At 34.1% G+C, this 15,697-nt stretch overlaps 2 protein-coding genes across 2 annotated transcripts in view; both read right to left on the bottom strand.

The window, feature by feature from the left end:
- Positions 1–15,697, bottom strand: part of Mrps23 (mitochondrial ribosomal protein S23) — a 208,975-nt gene that overhangs the window by 76,404 nt on the left and 116,874 nt on the right. The gene's annotated exons all lie outside the window — the stretch shown is intronic.
- On the bottom strand, positions 9,430–14,387 carry LOC113395141 (uncharacterized). The gene is made up of 5 exons (XM_026632698.2): positions 14,216–14,387; positions 13,363–13,827; positions 13,004–13,297; positions 12,108–12,808; positions 9,430–9,507 (listed from the first exon to the last, which is right to left on the bottom strand). Exons 1-5 carry the CDS (start codon positions 14,385–14,387, stop codon positions 9,430–9,432), a joined length of 1,710 nt encoding a protein of 569 aa, XP_026488483.2.

Raw genomic sequence — 15,697 nt, 5'->3', positions numbered from 1 at the left:
ATTGATCCTATTTTATTTTATAAGTGTTATTCGATATATTCTTATAAAACACGAGATACTTATTATTATTATTCATATCCGTTTGCCTAATGTTTTGAATGGTTTTTGTTTAAAAACGAAATTTACATTATTACGCGAGGCAAAAGTATTACCGCATACTGCCAGGGTTACCACTTTGTAACAAAAATTTATCAATAGGTACATGAATTGTATACAAATTTATTTTTGCATAATTTTTGTACTATGGTATAAATTATTACTTCTAATTAGGTAATTCATGGAGGAATCCATTAAAAAGGGGAGTATATTAATTTAATTAATATACCTTTAAAATACAAGCTAGTTGGGAAATTCTTAAATTTAATTATGTATTAAGTAACCAAGTTAGGATGTGGGTAATTTATGTTAGGGTGTGAATTCGATAGGACGTGACGCCTCGCTGGCGGCGAGTGTTCAAATCGTGTTATTTTTGGTCGTGAAAAAAAGGTTGTATATGCATAACGGTTTGTTAGGTTTTTTTTATCTGTTGTGTAACTTGAGTAAGACCTATACGTAGCGGACGTGTGCTGTGCTATATTTTATTTTTTAATAAGATTGCTTTTAATTTCCATTATTTTTATTATTTAAATTTATTGTAAGGACGTAGTGTCTGATTAACAAAAGTAGTAGTAGTATCGAAAGCAATTTCACAGCATTTAATTTCAAAATTAATTATAATGGCGTTGTATACAGGAAACGTATATATTAAGGATTCATAAAAAATCAATAGGCTTAAAATTACGGTACTATGTCGGATATTGTGAGGACATTATTGTTAACAAGTCAAAGTTGCATATTGACTTTGATAGATATCTATACTCATATATATCATAAGGTAATATATATTTAAGAGATAAATAACTTGTTGGAAAACCGAGCAGGTCCAAACTCGAAAGGATATACAAACACCGCTAGGTTTTAATGCAATTAATTTTAAATATTATAATATCTCGTGCTCGGTAGTGAAGGATAACAACGTGAGGAAAAAGAAATTTGCCGATAGAAGTTTTGTTACACGTGTACCTGGATCTTAAAATCTCCAGATTATGATCACCGTTGTGAAATATATTCTAAAATCTTCTTGACAAAAGAGAAGACTTTTGCATCATTCGTCATCATTTGCTTGTCCTTATTTCATTTATTTGGGTTCGGCGAAGTTGCATGACACATACTCCTAACATTTTTAGTTCAAATAAACCAAATCAAAATACATTTCATTAACTTACATCTAACAGGCATTTTATAATTATCATTTTATTAAATTTAAAGTCAGAATTTCGATTCTTTTGAAAGGTACCGGCAATAATTAAATTATCTTTGTCGACTAGTTATAATAAATAAATAATTTTTTTGTTACTTTTCTTTGTATTTTTTTCTTATAAGTCTATATAATTAAATATGGAAACAGATAATAATAGAAAAATAGAAAACAGAACCGCACTTGACACACAATCATTGATCTCCGCAAATAATAAGCCACAAAGTCTTTACTATCATGATTCTAGTTAAATAAACATAAAACTTTTTCTTCAAACCTCCTTCACGAATACAATCCGGCAATGTTACTTTAATCATTATAACGACTCGCTAATTAGCTTGTTGACATTGTTGCGAGCGCGTTGGGAAGTTATAGGAAACAAAATAGGTATTATATCTAAGTTGTTATTATTATATATTAAATTTTATTAGGTTTTGTACAAACTCTCAGGATAGGTCATGAGCTATTTTACTGTACTAAAATATTCGGTAATACTGATTACCTCTGAAGTTGGGGTAGCAGATCTAATAGTCACCAACGAGGATGTAAAAAATAAATATTGTATATATGTATATATAAAACAATGAATCAGAGGTAACTGAATACATTTTGACAATAATTTAATATGTAACTTAAAGATAATTCCTAAGAGTACCGTAATATCGCCAGTGAATCAAATCAACTTAAACCGAATAACCGTACCGTAACAATGAAATATTTTTAGGACATGACATTAGGTCAGGAAAGTAAAACGCCGTCTTCTAATATTATAATAAAATGTAGGATGACACCTGAATTTATGCCGAGGATTTAACTCCAACAAAATTTCTCTTATACAATACAGAACTAATAGTAATAAGCGTCGGTTCGCATTCATCTCATCTTTATCTTGTAATAATAGCGCAATATTAATACCGTGACGGACGGTGACTAATTTGAACATTATGCGGGTTTAAGATTCTATTAACGGTACTCCGGAGAGGCATCGGCACGGCGATCCCATAATTTATAATTATTTATCGTTGTAACCTATTTGCATTCGTGTAACGTTCGTTTTGTAGCACCCAAGACTGTTTCATGGGAGTGATTTAAGCGGCTGAGGGATAAGGATACAATTTATTAAATTATTTATAATCTGTCCTAGTTATAAAGACCAGATAGGCCTAACTGCTCGATACAATTTGAATTAATGATGATGAGTGCTAAAAAGACCGAAAAGATCCATTGAATAAAACAATTATTCTATTCGCAGCTCGAAGGCTTTAACTAGCTTAAGCTTCACTCAGTGTTTCATGTAATAATGTTCTAAATTTATATATATCCATCAACCCTTATATATGTATAAGTAAGTAAAGTAACCGCCTGTAAATGTCCCACTGAGCTAAGGCCTCCTTTCCTTTGAGGGCTCCTCAATCTGCTTAATATGCTTCTGCTTTTATACTTCCAAATCCTTTTCTTTGACAGAAGACCAGATTGCAGCCATCACTAAAATATTTTAATTTGATACACCTGATTGTTCATTTAATTTAAATTCCAGGTAGTTTTTTTCGCATGATTCGTGCTGTGCGTTTGATCTAACATTAGTATAATTTGGAGAGTTAAGAATCACAAGGTCGATTACACCACATTGACATTGGTCTCATAATTTCGATTACTCATATTCGAAGATATAATATACACTCACATGAATAGCTTGATACGGAAACTATTGACGTCGTGCGATCATTAGCGAAAGTGGAAACTACGTGACGTAGACTAAACTAGGCATTGACGGATGACGTAGATAATTTTAATCGAGGTCTTTAAGATCGTAATACCACGTTGAAAAGGTTTATCACCAATACCATATTTATGAAATCATATTTAGTGATTCATTATAATATACATATATAAGACAAATTGAGCAAAAATACTTATGTATGTATGTACTTATAATAATTTTCAAATATATTTTAATTTATTTTATTAAGCTTGATGTAGTTGGTGTTGGTCAAATATTGCAAGCAGATTGTAGATTAAGAACCACTTCCTCTTATCTGACGGAGTTCAAATGTTACATGTTGATTCAGTTTCGATGAGTTCAGTTTCAGATCAATGAATTTTTATGGTAAGCATGACCAGGCTTCAGACGAAGGAACTCCTAAACGGCCAACATCAAAACATCAATTTATTTTACATAAACTCTTGTGTTTAAAACTATATATTCATTATTAAAATATTAATGTCTATTTTCAAGGAATTAATTATATTATAAGCTTTCATTCAGCATGTTGTGAGAAAGGTTTTGAGAATGGATGTGGATGGATATAGAGGTAGAGGACGACCCAAGAAACGATGGATGGATTGTGTGAAAGACGATATGGTTAGAAAGAATATTACTTGTGAGATGACGTCCGACAGAGAAGTATGGAAGAAGAAGACATGCTGCGCCGACCCCAAGTAAAATTGGAATAAGGGCAGGAGGATGATAGATGACGAGCTTTCCCTTAAATTAAACCCATATGTCAGAGTGGATACGACGATGGCACAAGGAGTTAGTACAAAGTTGTTACTTTTACATCTATTACAGAGAAGGCCCTATTTAGTCCTACTTCCGTATATAAAAAAAAACGATCAAAAGCTTTCATTATATTATAGCACTTTGAATGAACGCTATAAAAATGGTAGTGGGTACAAATGGGTAGTTTCATAAACATAATAAAGTATATTATTTTATTAATTTGTACTTATAATTCTTAAGTTATCTATTTAAAAGGAAAAAAAAACTTGACGTAAATTAATGATTTACTTTACAATATTATAAATACATATATGGCATTTAGGACGTAGGCTTTCATTGATTTTTTATTTCTCAATAGCGTGGTTATATAAAGGTAAAATCACGTATTTTTTATCAATGGGTATGTAGTTTCCTAGTTGTAAATATTAATACAATAATTTAATTTAGTGTTATTTTTCTACTTGTAATGTGACGAGCTATTATTCCTTAATAATTGGTTGACAACTTTTGTCTTAAAATATTTCGATATATGCGACGTGAGGCTTTTCAAACGATTCCTTTGATTGTCTTACTTCTCGAAGATCTTCCTACCAAACTTTATGCTTTAATCCAGGTAAGATATATTCACTAACAAAATCGAGAGGTTTCCCTTCTACGTATATCGATACGACATGCTTGATGAACATGACCTTGGTCTTGTCAAGTTCAACCGAGACCGACACGCTGAGGAGACTCGCTTAGCCTAATAGATTTTTTGACAAATTGAAGGTGTGTGTTGTACTCACCGTTTACATTGATCCATATCTAGTGTAGTCCAGCGCGTATAAGTTCCGCTGTCTAGCCCCTCGGTTCAGTCAATACGCCTTCGTGCTATTTTGTAAGTATTTTCCTATTGTTATATTTTTATAAATATATTATGTTATTTATATTTTTAGTGTAACACAGATGTAAATTCTTTGGGCTTGGCCAGACAATAATAAATAATACAGGCCAGACAATAAAATTAAAGGTATCCTTAATTATAATTCTATAGGGATAGAAATCGATGTTAAAATACTGATTTAAGTTTGATGCGTTATTCGTATATCCAACTACTATTTTAATCAAAGTGCCTACATTTATGTCAATTACTATTTCTCCTAGTCGTCGGGTCGTTTATAGTAAAGTGGCCTAATAAAGTTGTGTGATGAGGCAAGAGGCGAGAGGCGACGAGTCAAATCGCATTCCGGATCGTCCGCGCACCGTTACGATACCCGGACACGCTGTTTGCGTAAGAACGCATTCGCTCGCTTATGTAACGTCGACTGCATTGTGCGACTACACGAGGGGTTTTTGTAAAAATCAAATAATATTTTTGTGAGTCCGTTATTACGAAATTTTTGAAGATTTTGTAGTAACGTATATTTGGTGTATTGTTAAGACAGAGGAAAATGAGCAAATGGACCAAATGACGTTAAAGTAAACAACGCTACATATTATTCTCATGAATAAAGATGCCACCCTCAGATATTCTACTGCCAATCAGCAATACTTTTGATATGTTCTGATTTGAAGTGAACTAGTGTAACTACAGGTACAAGCTACCTAATAATTTAGTTCCTACCGTTGGTGGTATTAAGTGTAGGTGTGTTAGGATTTGGGTCTGCTCTTATTTATACTACTAGTCTAAATGTGTACATTCAGACTAGTATCTTATCAAAGTACTTTCAGTATGTTTTGTGTTTTTGTGAAAATAAGATGCATAAAATCTGCATAAATCATAATAGAGCGGAGGTAGTCTAGCGGACTGAATACGTGGAATTTTAGCAGGAGATCGCAGGCACAAATCTTTGAAGTTTCTAATAAGTTTTAAAGTGGATTTATTCGTGCTCTGTGGTAAGAAAGAACTTTTACTGTAAAAAATAATTGTATGTGTCTAAATAATATCTTAAATTATCTGTATTTTATAAGAATGCCTCTCTTAAGGAAGAATAAAATTAATCTCGCATTCTTAAGTGCTTTAGGTGTGTAATCCAATAATATTTGCAAGCTTTGATATAGTTATGTGTTTATTATTGTTAGTAATTAAAGAAAAGGTGAAAAAATAGATTCAATGTATTTAATATTTCATTTAAAATCACAAAAACATAACTATTAGTTTAAAGTTTTTAGAGAAGAATGTCAACTTAAAAATTTCGATTAAATATTAAGATGTATTTTATAGTTCTCAGTTTACGAGAGTCCTATGAATAATTCGTAAATTAAATTATTTTTTTGTTGTTTTTTTTGAAAATTTCATTTCTCTCTGGAAAATGTTAAAGTGAGCAGACTGCAGAAATGCTCTTCTTTATGTCTCAACTATATTCTTGTCCAAGCTGCAGTTGTAATTAATAGAAAATATAAATAATATTTTGTTGCAAGTACAGTGATGAGTGTACATTTACCTGTTTAAATGATGTACATATTGCAAGTGGTATTTTATAAGTATGTGAATTATTATACAAGTTAAAACTCGCCTAGTGTGGACGATTTCGTGATGAGTACGCCGTAGTGCAGAGTAAGGCTGCGCAGGCGCCGGCGGCCTTGACAATGTCGTCCCATTCGGCTTTCATTTCACAACCACTTTATTTTTTTTAAAAGGAATTTGAACTTAGAGTATTTTCAATTTGATAATTTTCAAATTCAACATGATGATTTAAAAACATATTAAAACTCTGGCAAGCGTTTTTCACTTTTAAGTGCTTAATTCGTATTTGTAACTTTGATATAAAAAAAACCTTTAAAATCTTATCCCATGATTTATTCAATCATTTTTAGGATTCTATTTTATTCAAAAAAAGGCCAAATTTATTTTCAGTAATAATAAGATTTCAACTTGAAATGGTATTTGTAAAACTGTGAAGTAGAAAAAAAGCTACTAAGCTTAGTTTTAATATAAAGGTCCTAAACATATGTTTTGACCTTATAAATCAGAGTAAAATAAATTGTTAAATTAAAATAAGGCAACACTATCTCTCAAGGTCTATTTTAGGTATATGTCTATTAATTCAGTTAATATTTAATCCTATGACTTTGAGCAACCGCAGAGATAGTTACATCTTTTGGTATTTGTTTTAATTTAATGAATTGATAATATGTATTATAAAATGTAAAAAGCAGAAGAAGATTAAAATTATCGATATGATTTAACTACTTCTATCTTTAAAAAAACTAAAACAAAAATATATATTAAATAAAAAAAAAAAAAAAACTAATACACAATATTTTGTCACCTTATTCAAATATTTATAATTCTTTTACCAATTCATTTCATTTAATACATAATTCAAAGTATTGTTCGAAATTGTTATTTATGATTGCTACTGTAAAGTTACAATAGACGAACAAGATTGTCGTGAATCGATAGTGGTTTCTAGTGTTAAGAAACTGACGATCGTTCAACGATAGGCCTGGAATCTTAAGTTCAGAGAACAGAAACAAACGACCGAGTAATGGTTTATACATTAAATTAAATAAGAGCTTAATATTAAAAAGCCAGCGCGGGTTTCATAAATTTCGTTCGTGTATGTATGGTTTAAATCGTAACGCCTGATTGTTTAACTGGAGGCCGGCCAAGAAGCCGCGCCATTAATCTCCACTGCCTCGATGATACGATGCGTACGGAAGTGTATGTTTGTGTGCTCGTTATATATATGGTCGGGAACATGGGCTCTGGGTAATCCCTTAATACAGGTTTCATATTTAGAGTTTATTTATATTTATTATGTATGTGAATGTGCTCTTAATAGAACATGCGGATTCAGCCTAAATTAAAATCTACATAATATATTTGAAACGATAAAATTCTTATTTTGTTTATGAAATTTTTTGTAAATATATGCATTTAAAATTTTATATAATTATATCTATATAGCTATATATATATCTATATGAGCCGAGATGGCCCAGTGGTTAGAACGCGTGCATGTTAACCGATGATTTCGGGTTCAAACCCAGGCAGGCACCACTGAATTTTCATGTGCTTAATTTGTTTTGAAAAGTGTTTATAATTCATCTTGTGCTCGGCGGCATGTGTCTAATTTCAACGAAATTCTGCCACAAGTGTATTCCACCAACCCGCATTGGAGCAGCGTGGTGGAATATGCTCCAAACCTTCTCAAAGGGAGAGGAGGCCTTAGCCCAGGAGTGGGAAATTTACGGGCTGCTAATTTAATGTAAATAATTATATAAAAATTTAAATGCCCTGTGGCAGAGATTTAATTAATTAGTGGATATAATAGTAATCTACATGAAAATCGTTGGTTCGAATACGGGTATCGCTGTTTTATCATCAGCATGTCTTTAAAACTCGTCTTGATAAACTTTCCATTGGTTATTGAACAACAGTAAAGAATAATGTTCGAATAATTTTGAAACCTCCTTCTTAAGAGGAAAAGAGGTATTAGCCAATTTCCAGCATCGGGATTTATAAATAAGGACTATTTATTTTATCGGTTTTACTTTAACTTGTCTTTGTATACAACGTATAACTTTAATAAATGCAGCTTTTTAAAAGTATTATATTATAATTGTTATTTTGGGTCTTACAAAAGGAAACTATTTAATACGTATACCGAAAATTTTAGAAAAGGAAGTTCTTTCGAGCGCAAATTAGTTTGAAACAAATAATTATATCGTTCGACGTTTAAAATAAGTCTTTGAATGTAGATAATGAGTAGCGGTATATTACGGTAAACTCTGTACACGTAACGGCTGTTTGGTTATTTATGTAAATTTATTTTATTAAGTTGACTCATGTTATGTAAAAGTTATAAGCATTTCCCTTAGATTTAATATTTTATTTAACTGATATATTATTTTTGGTATTATTTAATATTACCAATTATTAAATTACCTAATCTGCTCACAGTTCAACATCTTCTAGGCCCAGTCGGTTTTCGTCACCTTGTTCATGTCAACAGTAACTTTGGTTGAAAGGCGCCTTACACAGCGGCTGCCTACCCGCGATCTCCAATCGAACTATGTAGTAACTGTACTCGTTTACATTAACAGCCATGGTTCCTTATGCTTTAATTACATAATGTAGCAAGCTCTGTCGGTAACTTGGAATCTACTCACAAGTCTCACGTTTTTATGTATAAAATTATATTTTAAGTAGTGATTATAGTTTAAGTCAGTTTAAAAAAACATTATTGAACCAAGCGAACTTTCGGCCTCTCCTCATTGTTTATGCGCCACATCACTACGTATTTTCAATTGACTTAATAAGTAAGAGGTTATGAGTTTGACGAGGTGCATATATGTATATATATACTGACAACTGTAAGTATGCGGTATCCGAGATGGCCCAGTGGTTAGAACGCGTGCATCTTAACTAATGATTATATGTTCAAACCTGGGCAAGCACAACTAAATTTGTACTTCATCTCATGGTGTATTTATTATTATCCGGTGGTGAAGGATAACATCGTGATCATCGATGTCTGCAACATGTCTATCCACCAGCACTCATTGAAGCATCGCATTGGCTCCGAGCCTTCTGAAAAGGAAGAGGTTGCCTTCAGTCAGAAGTAGAAAGAAGGGAAATTTACTGTTAGTTTTATACCAATATTAAGTTTTGTGCTATTTTAATTAAAACGCCTTATAAAAACTCTTAACACATGGTTAGATTTGCAAAGTGTCCATAGTACTTTTGAGTCTCGCGGACTTTTTGATTAGTATTTCTAGATCTCTGAAACAAAAATATATATCTTTTGAAAAGCTGGTTTGGTGCTTATTTCAACTTGATCCAATGCGAGTTGGTATATATATTGTTGTTTGGTTGGTTGGTTGGTTGGTATATGTGGTAGATTTTCACTCGGCACATGCAGATTTCCTCACAATATTCATGCTTCAGAGTAGAACACAAGATGATCGTAACCCTGTTTTCACCAATGGAAACACTTTATCGAAATAGGTTTTATTTATATTATTTGGTATTTGGAATACTTGGTATATAGTTGACGCTATGATAAGATCGGATAAATAATGCCCCGTGACAACTGACATGCGCTGTGTACAATGAAATATTTAAAATAAAATAATGTATAGTTTGTACCTCTTAAATGCTTCTGTAACAAATATCCTATACACTATGTCTTTCTACTCAGAAATACCCCCCTAGTACTACACTTGTTACCCTTCACGACCTTGTACGGGTAAAATAAGGATTGCGCCGTGCTATTTTAAATTAACCAATGAGATAAATAAACATTCGTCAATTAATGTATTCGCCCGGACTGCGCTAATCGCGTTTGTTTAAATATCTCGTAATATTTCTCAAAATACTATTTCGAATTGCAGTCTTTTCAATTTTCATCTAGATAATATGTTTAAAATCAATACGTTATAAGTATTTTCTCAAACATATAGTAAAAATATATGCTATCGCTGGCGTTTCGGTAGACCTATCGGCGACCTGGAAATCTCATATGCAATTGCGTATATGTTTAAGTTATGTTATATTTCTTTGTTTGATATTTTTTCCCCGTCTTCGTCGATTTATACCTCCAAAATTATGCAACATACTAACATGCTGTGCAGCAGATGACTGAAAAGATGAACTAATATAACATTAATCTTCCATATCCATCAGATCAGCTCTTTTTGTGATACTGAAAATACATACACAGTAAACTTGCTTTTATTATATAATTTTAACATTAGTACGATATGAAAACTATTACACCTATATTATAAGAAAAAACAGTTTTTATTAATTAACTATAAAAAAATACAGACGTATCTTAGTATCTAAAATTAATGCGAATAAAACAGTCATAGGAGCTGTTTTAGAAAATAATCTGAATAAAATTCAGGAGTTACATATGTATGTACATTTGACGCTGGTAGAAATTTAGAAGAAATAGGCTACGTTGCGACGGATAAAATGACAATTTAATGCTTTATAAGAAGTCAATATGCCTAATTTTATTCGTAAATACGTCAGAGAATCAATTACTTTCAACGGGATAAAGAAATTCCTTAGCTTTACGAATAAAGTATCCGAAAATTTACGTTTATTTACAATATTATTTATATAATAAAGTTTTATGTTTGCGATGTGCATATTTGTTTATACAATTTTTTATTTACTATATTACGTACTGTATTACTTTTATATTTCAAAAACATACGTACGTGCTCATTTATGTAAAAAAAAAACACCTCCATGCTCGTTATTTTATGATTTGTTTTTTACAACGAGCAAGCTGTATTGTTTATTGATGTTTTATTTCCAAGAATTGATAACTGTAGCGTATCGTATCGTTGGCAGACTAAGATTTATGGTTAAAAAATAAATTACATTCGTGTAACTAATAATAAATAATTAGATGCGCACTGTAATTCTCACTTTATTTACTAAACAAACCACTGAACATTTTTTACAATTTACACTCATACGCAAATAAATGTAAGATGTTGGTCTATATGTTGAATAGTTAACTATCTATGGTTTATTTTAAATGTATTGTTGTTGTGTCTGTACATTAGTTTGTCTGGAATCTGGACAACGTGTCGATAGAATATTTACCCGTCGAATAACACAACTATCAAAATATTAGTTTTAGCAAACGAGCGTGAATCAATGCGGGTGTAAGGTTCGAATCGAAGAGAATCTCTTTTCTTCTGTGAGTAACCTAACTTAGTAACCAAAACTTAAACTTCAAGTAATACTTAGCAATTAATAATACTTAGTTCAATGAATTTTGTGGAATTTACCGTTTTTTTTTCAAAGTTTAACATCATCATCCTCCTACCCTTATCCCAATTTTACTTGGGGTCGGCGTAGCATGTCTTCTTCTTCCATACTTCTCTGTCGGACGTCATCTCACTAGTAACATTCTTTCTAACCATATCGTCTTTCACACAATCCATCCATCGTTTCTTAGGTCGTCCCCTACTTCTATATCCATCCACATCCATTTTCAAAACCTTTCTCACAACATGGTCCTCATTCCTCCGCATAACATGCTCATACCAAGACAGCCGGTTTCCACATAGCGTCTCGGTTAGCGGTGCCACTTTCAAACTTCCTCTTATGTACTCATTCCTTACACTATCCATTCGCGTAACACCACACATTCCTCTCAGCATTCTCATCTCCGCCACATGCAATTGTCTTTCAGTCATCCCTTTTATAGCCCAACACTCTAATGAGTGAACCGAGATACCGGAAGTCGGAGCAGACTGGAAGGGCCACGCCATCAGCGCTATGGCTTCAGGACCGGAGAGACCGCCGAAATCGCAGAACATGTATTCAGTCTTCGTTCTATTGATTTTCAAGCCAACATTCTCCAGTTTCTGTTGCCAATCTTCCAATCTGCTCTGGATCTCAGGTCCATCTTCACTAACCAATACAATGTCGTTGGCAAAAAGCATGCACCAGGGTGCCTTCTCCTGTATGTCCGCCGTTAGAGCGTCCATAATTAGCAGGAAGGGGTAAGGACTTAGAGCCGACCCTTGGTGCAACCCTACAGCCATACTGAACTGGTCGGTGTTGCCGGCAGACGATCGGACGTAGGTACAGGATCCCCTGTACATAGCACGGACTAACTCCACATACTTCCCAGGCAAACCTTTCCCTTTCAATGCCCACCATAACACTTCACGAGGCACCCTATCATAGGCTTTCTCGAGATCAATGAACACCATGTGCAGGTTCTTGTGAGCACGTCTGTACTTCTCGCACAATTCGTCCATTGTCCCTCGACCTGACATAAACTCCAACTGATTTTGGGTAATTTCACTCTCTTCTCGCAATCTTCTCTCTATTACCTTCTCCCATACTTTCATAGTATGTGACATGAGCTTTATCCCTCTATAGTTGTTCCAATCCTGTACATCCCCTTTATTTTTGAAGATGAGCACTAGCGAACTACAGCACCATTCTTGAGGGATGGTTTCTTCAGGCAACAACTTATTGAAGAATAAAGTCAACCACATACATCCGTTAGTCTTTAACACCTTCCATACTTCAAATGGTATGTCATCTGGACCCAAAGCCTACCCATTTTTCATGCTTTTGACTGCTGTCATTATCTCATCCATGTTTATTTCTCTTACTAATCCCTTATTTACTTGTGCCTCTTGGAGAATACCATTCCAGTCATTCTCTTCATTCATAAGCTTTTCAAAATCAATCTACCATCGCTCTTTTATTTCCTCATCTCTACATAACACCTTACCAGCCTCATCTTTCATGCATTTGATATGTGTTATATATCTCGATCGTCTTTCTCTCTCTTTCGTAATTCGGTAGAGTTCCTTCTGGCCTCTAGGGCTGTTCAGTGAGTTGTACAATTTCTCTTGTGCCTTGGCTCTGGCCACTGCTACCGCCTTCTTTGCTCTCCTCTTAAATTCCTTGTAAACTTCCTTTATTTCATCTTTTAAACTTGTATTCACATTTTTTACAACCTGCCATACTTTAAATGCCACTTTCTTCTCTCTCAGTACATTTTGCACTTCTTCATTCCACCGCCCTATTGTATATGTATATATATTGTATATGTATATGTATAAGTATATGTATCCCTGTCTATCAGACCTTTTCCTTTCGACTCTCCAAACACGTCTTTTGCGACCTTCCTTATGTGCCTGGCCATCTCATTCCAACATTCATCTACCAATTTCTCTTCCATCTCATTCATTTCTATCATTTTCTCCACTATATGGTTCCTAAATCTACTAGCACATTCATCATTCTCTAACATACGCCATCTTGTCTTTGGAGGGGGCTGTGTTTGGCTGTTTCTGGGGGAGACACTTAATTTAACCTCCATTACCACAAGCCTATTTTGGGCGACTAATGATTCGCCTGGCAGCACTTTACAGTTTTTGACACAGCATAGACTCCTCCGCCTCACTAGGAAGTAGTCTATCTGTGTCGCGTGGTGTACACTCTTGTAGGTTATTAGGTGTTCCTCTTTTTTCTTAAACCACGTGTTTGTTATAGCCAGGTCGAAGGCACAGGCAGCTTGTAAAAGTGCCTCGCCATCAGCGTTCCGATTTCCTAATCCCCACCCACCATGCACTCTCTCATATCGAATCAAAGTCCTCCCAAAACTTTTCTTTCACGCTCTCCTCACAGCCTGACTGTGGCGCATACACACTTACTAAATTCAGTGTCATGCCGTCCACAATTAGTTTAATCGCTATCAGTCTATCGTTCACTCTTTTTACATCCACCACACATTCTTTCAACCTACTATCTAAAACTATACCCACACCATTTCTCTTGCCATCACTTCCACAATAGAATAATTTATATCCTTCTCCTATTTCCCTAGCCCTTGAACCCTTCCACTTTGTCTCTTGCAGGCACGCTGCATTTATTCATCGCATTTTTAAAACATCTGCTAGCTCTCTTCCTCTTCCAGACATCGTTCCTACATTCCAACTTGCACACCTCAATCTTAACTCTCTCACACTTCGAGCTCGCTTCTTACGTCGCACCCGCCCGTTCCGGTGCGACAACCCTTGTCCATTTCCCACAGGAGCCGGGTGCTGCCCCTGCGCGTCGCCTGTGGGGTACGCCCTAGCCCTATCACTCGTATGGTTTTTACTGTCCATGCTGCTAAGAGTTTTGGCTTAAATATTACGGTCGGCCGCCTGCCTGACACCAACCCTCCTTGGGAATGCTGTCATGGTGGTTTACCCGCCACGGTGCGGGTAGCCCAAATTGCAGGTGATATGCAGTGGGCCTTAAATACCCTTAGTCGCCTCTTACGACACCCACGGGTAGAGTTGGGTAAAGTTTAACAATGTGGAATAAATCTGCAGTTGGTTTATATCATATGAAATTACTACGGGAAATTACATACAAGTAAAACGATGTCATGAATGTTAGAAGAAAGCTACGTTCATATAACGAATCCGATTGGTTGAGACAAATGATCATATTGAGTAAATACTCACACATACAAGTCTACTAAAATGACAGACACGAAAAATCTCGATACATAATTCTACTAGTAACATAAATAAGGTTGGTATATTTTCAATATGAATTTGATGGTTTGTTTGAATTGAGGTTCCTTGATAAATAAATATAAATAAGTTAAAACGCAATACAATAACGTATGAAGGTTCAATAACAATTTAAATCGATCATCAATTTCAATCCGGGTTTGATGTTTCAATCGATATAAATTTCAGCGAAAACTTCCATCGCCGCCAACATGGCTAGTGCGTTATAGCGATGTTTATATAAATACGATGTACAGCAACATTCAATCATGTAATTATTCTATTACACTTGTCAGATATGATGTATGCACTTGATTTAATTTATGCATCATTTCAACAATACATGACTTGTTTTGTTGGTATAGTGGCTTGTTTGTGTTAAGTAAGTTTAGACTGTCAGTCCGATGCTAGGTACTTTAATACCCTCGTTTCGTGAAGAAGGTAAAGCCTATGGAACTGCACCTGAACTCTTTTCAGTTTGTCGGATCTCCGTTCCGTCGAATAATGAATGGGGGGTAATAGCAAGAGCGTTTGCACATAGACCTACGATTTAAGTTGAAATATCTCCACAGATATCTAGTTATTAAGCCTGGGCGCCGAGGCTGAAATTCAGTCGGTGTTATTTAATCTATTTCGAGTATTTGTTTCAATCTTGATTTACTCGAGCGTGAAGAACGAAGACGAATGTAACAATAAAATTATACGTCCACATATGTATTATTATTACTATTAAAGATGACTGATAACGAGAGAACAAGTAATACCTACATTTTTATTATTTAGTATGTGATATTTCGCTAGATATAAATATGTAATACATACAGTATTAATAATTTTATTTTATGTTATTACTTTGGCAACTTGCCGGATAACACATCGCGAAGTGATTTGTTTCAATTGTTTCTGATACAACA

Source organism: Vanessa tameamea, chromosome 9 (genome assembly GCF_037043105.1).
Source record: "Vanessa tameamea isolate UH-Manoa-2023 chromosome 9, ilVanTame1 primary haplotype, whole genome shotgun sequence".
NCBI lineage: Eukaryota > Metazoa > Arthropoda > Insecta > Lepidoptera > Nymphalidae > Vanessa > Vanessa tameamea.
This window is presented reverse-complemented; position numbering and strand designations above follow the sequence as displayed.

Bases quoted from the DNA above. Each gene is read 5' to 3' on its own strand.
- LOC113395141 (XM_026632698.2), bottom strand. From the start codon at position 14,387: ATGGACAGTAAAAACCATACGAGTGATAGGGCTAGGGCGTACCCCACA. The intron at 13,298-13,362 runs GTCTGATAGACA...CATATACAATAG, and splicing joins TGGAGAGTCGAAAGGAAAAG to GGCGGTGGAATGAAGAAGTG. The intron at 9,508-12,107 runs GTTGGCTTGAAA...TTTTTGTTTCAG, and splicing joins GGCAACAGAAACTGGAGAAT to AGATCTAGAAATACTAATCA.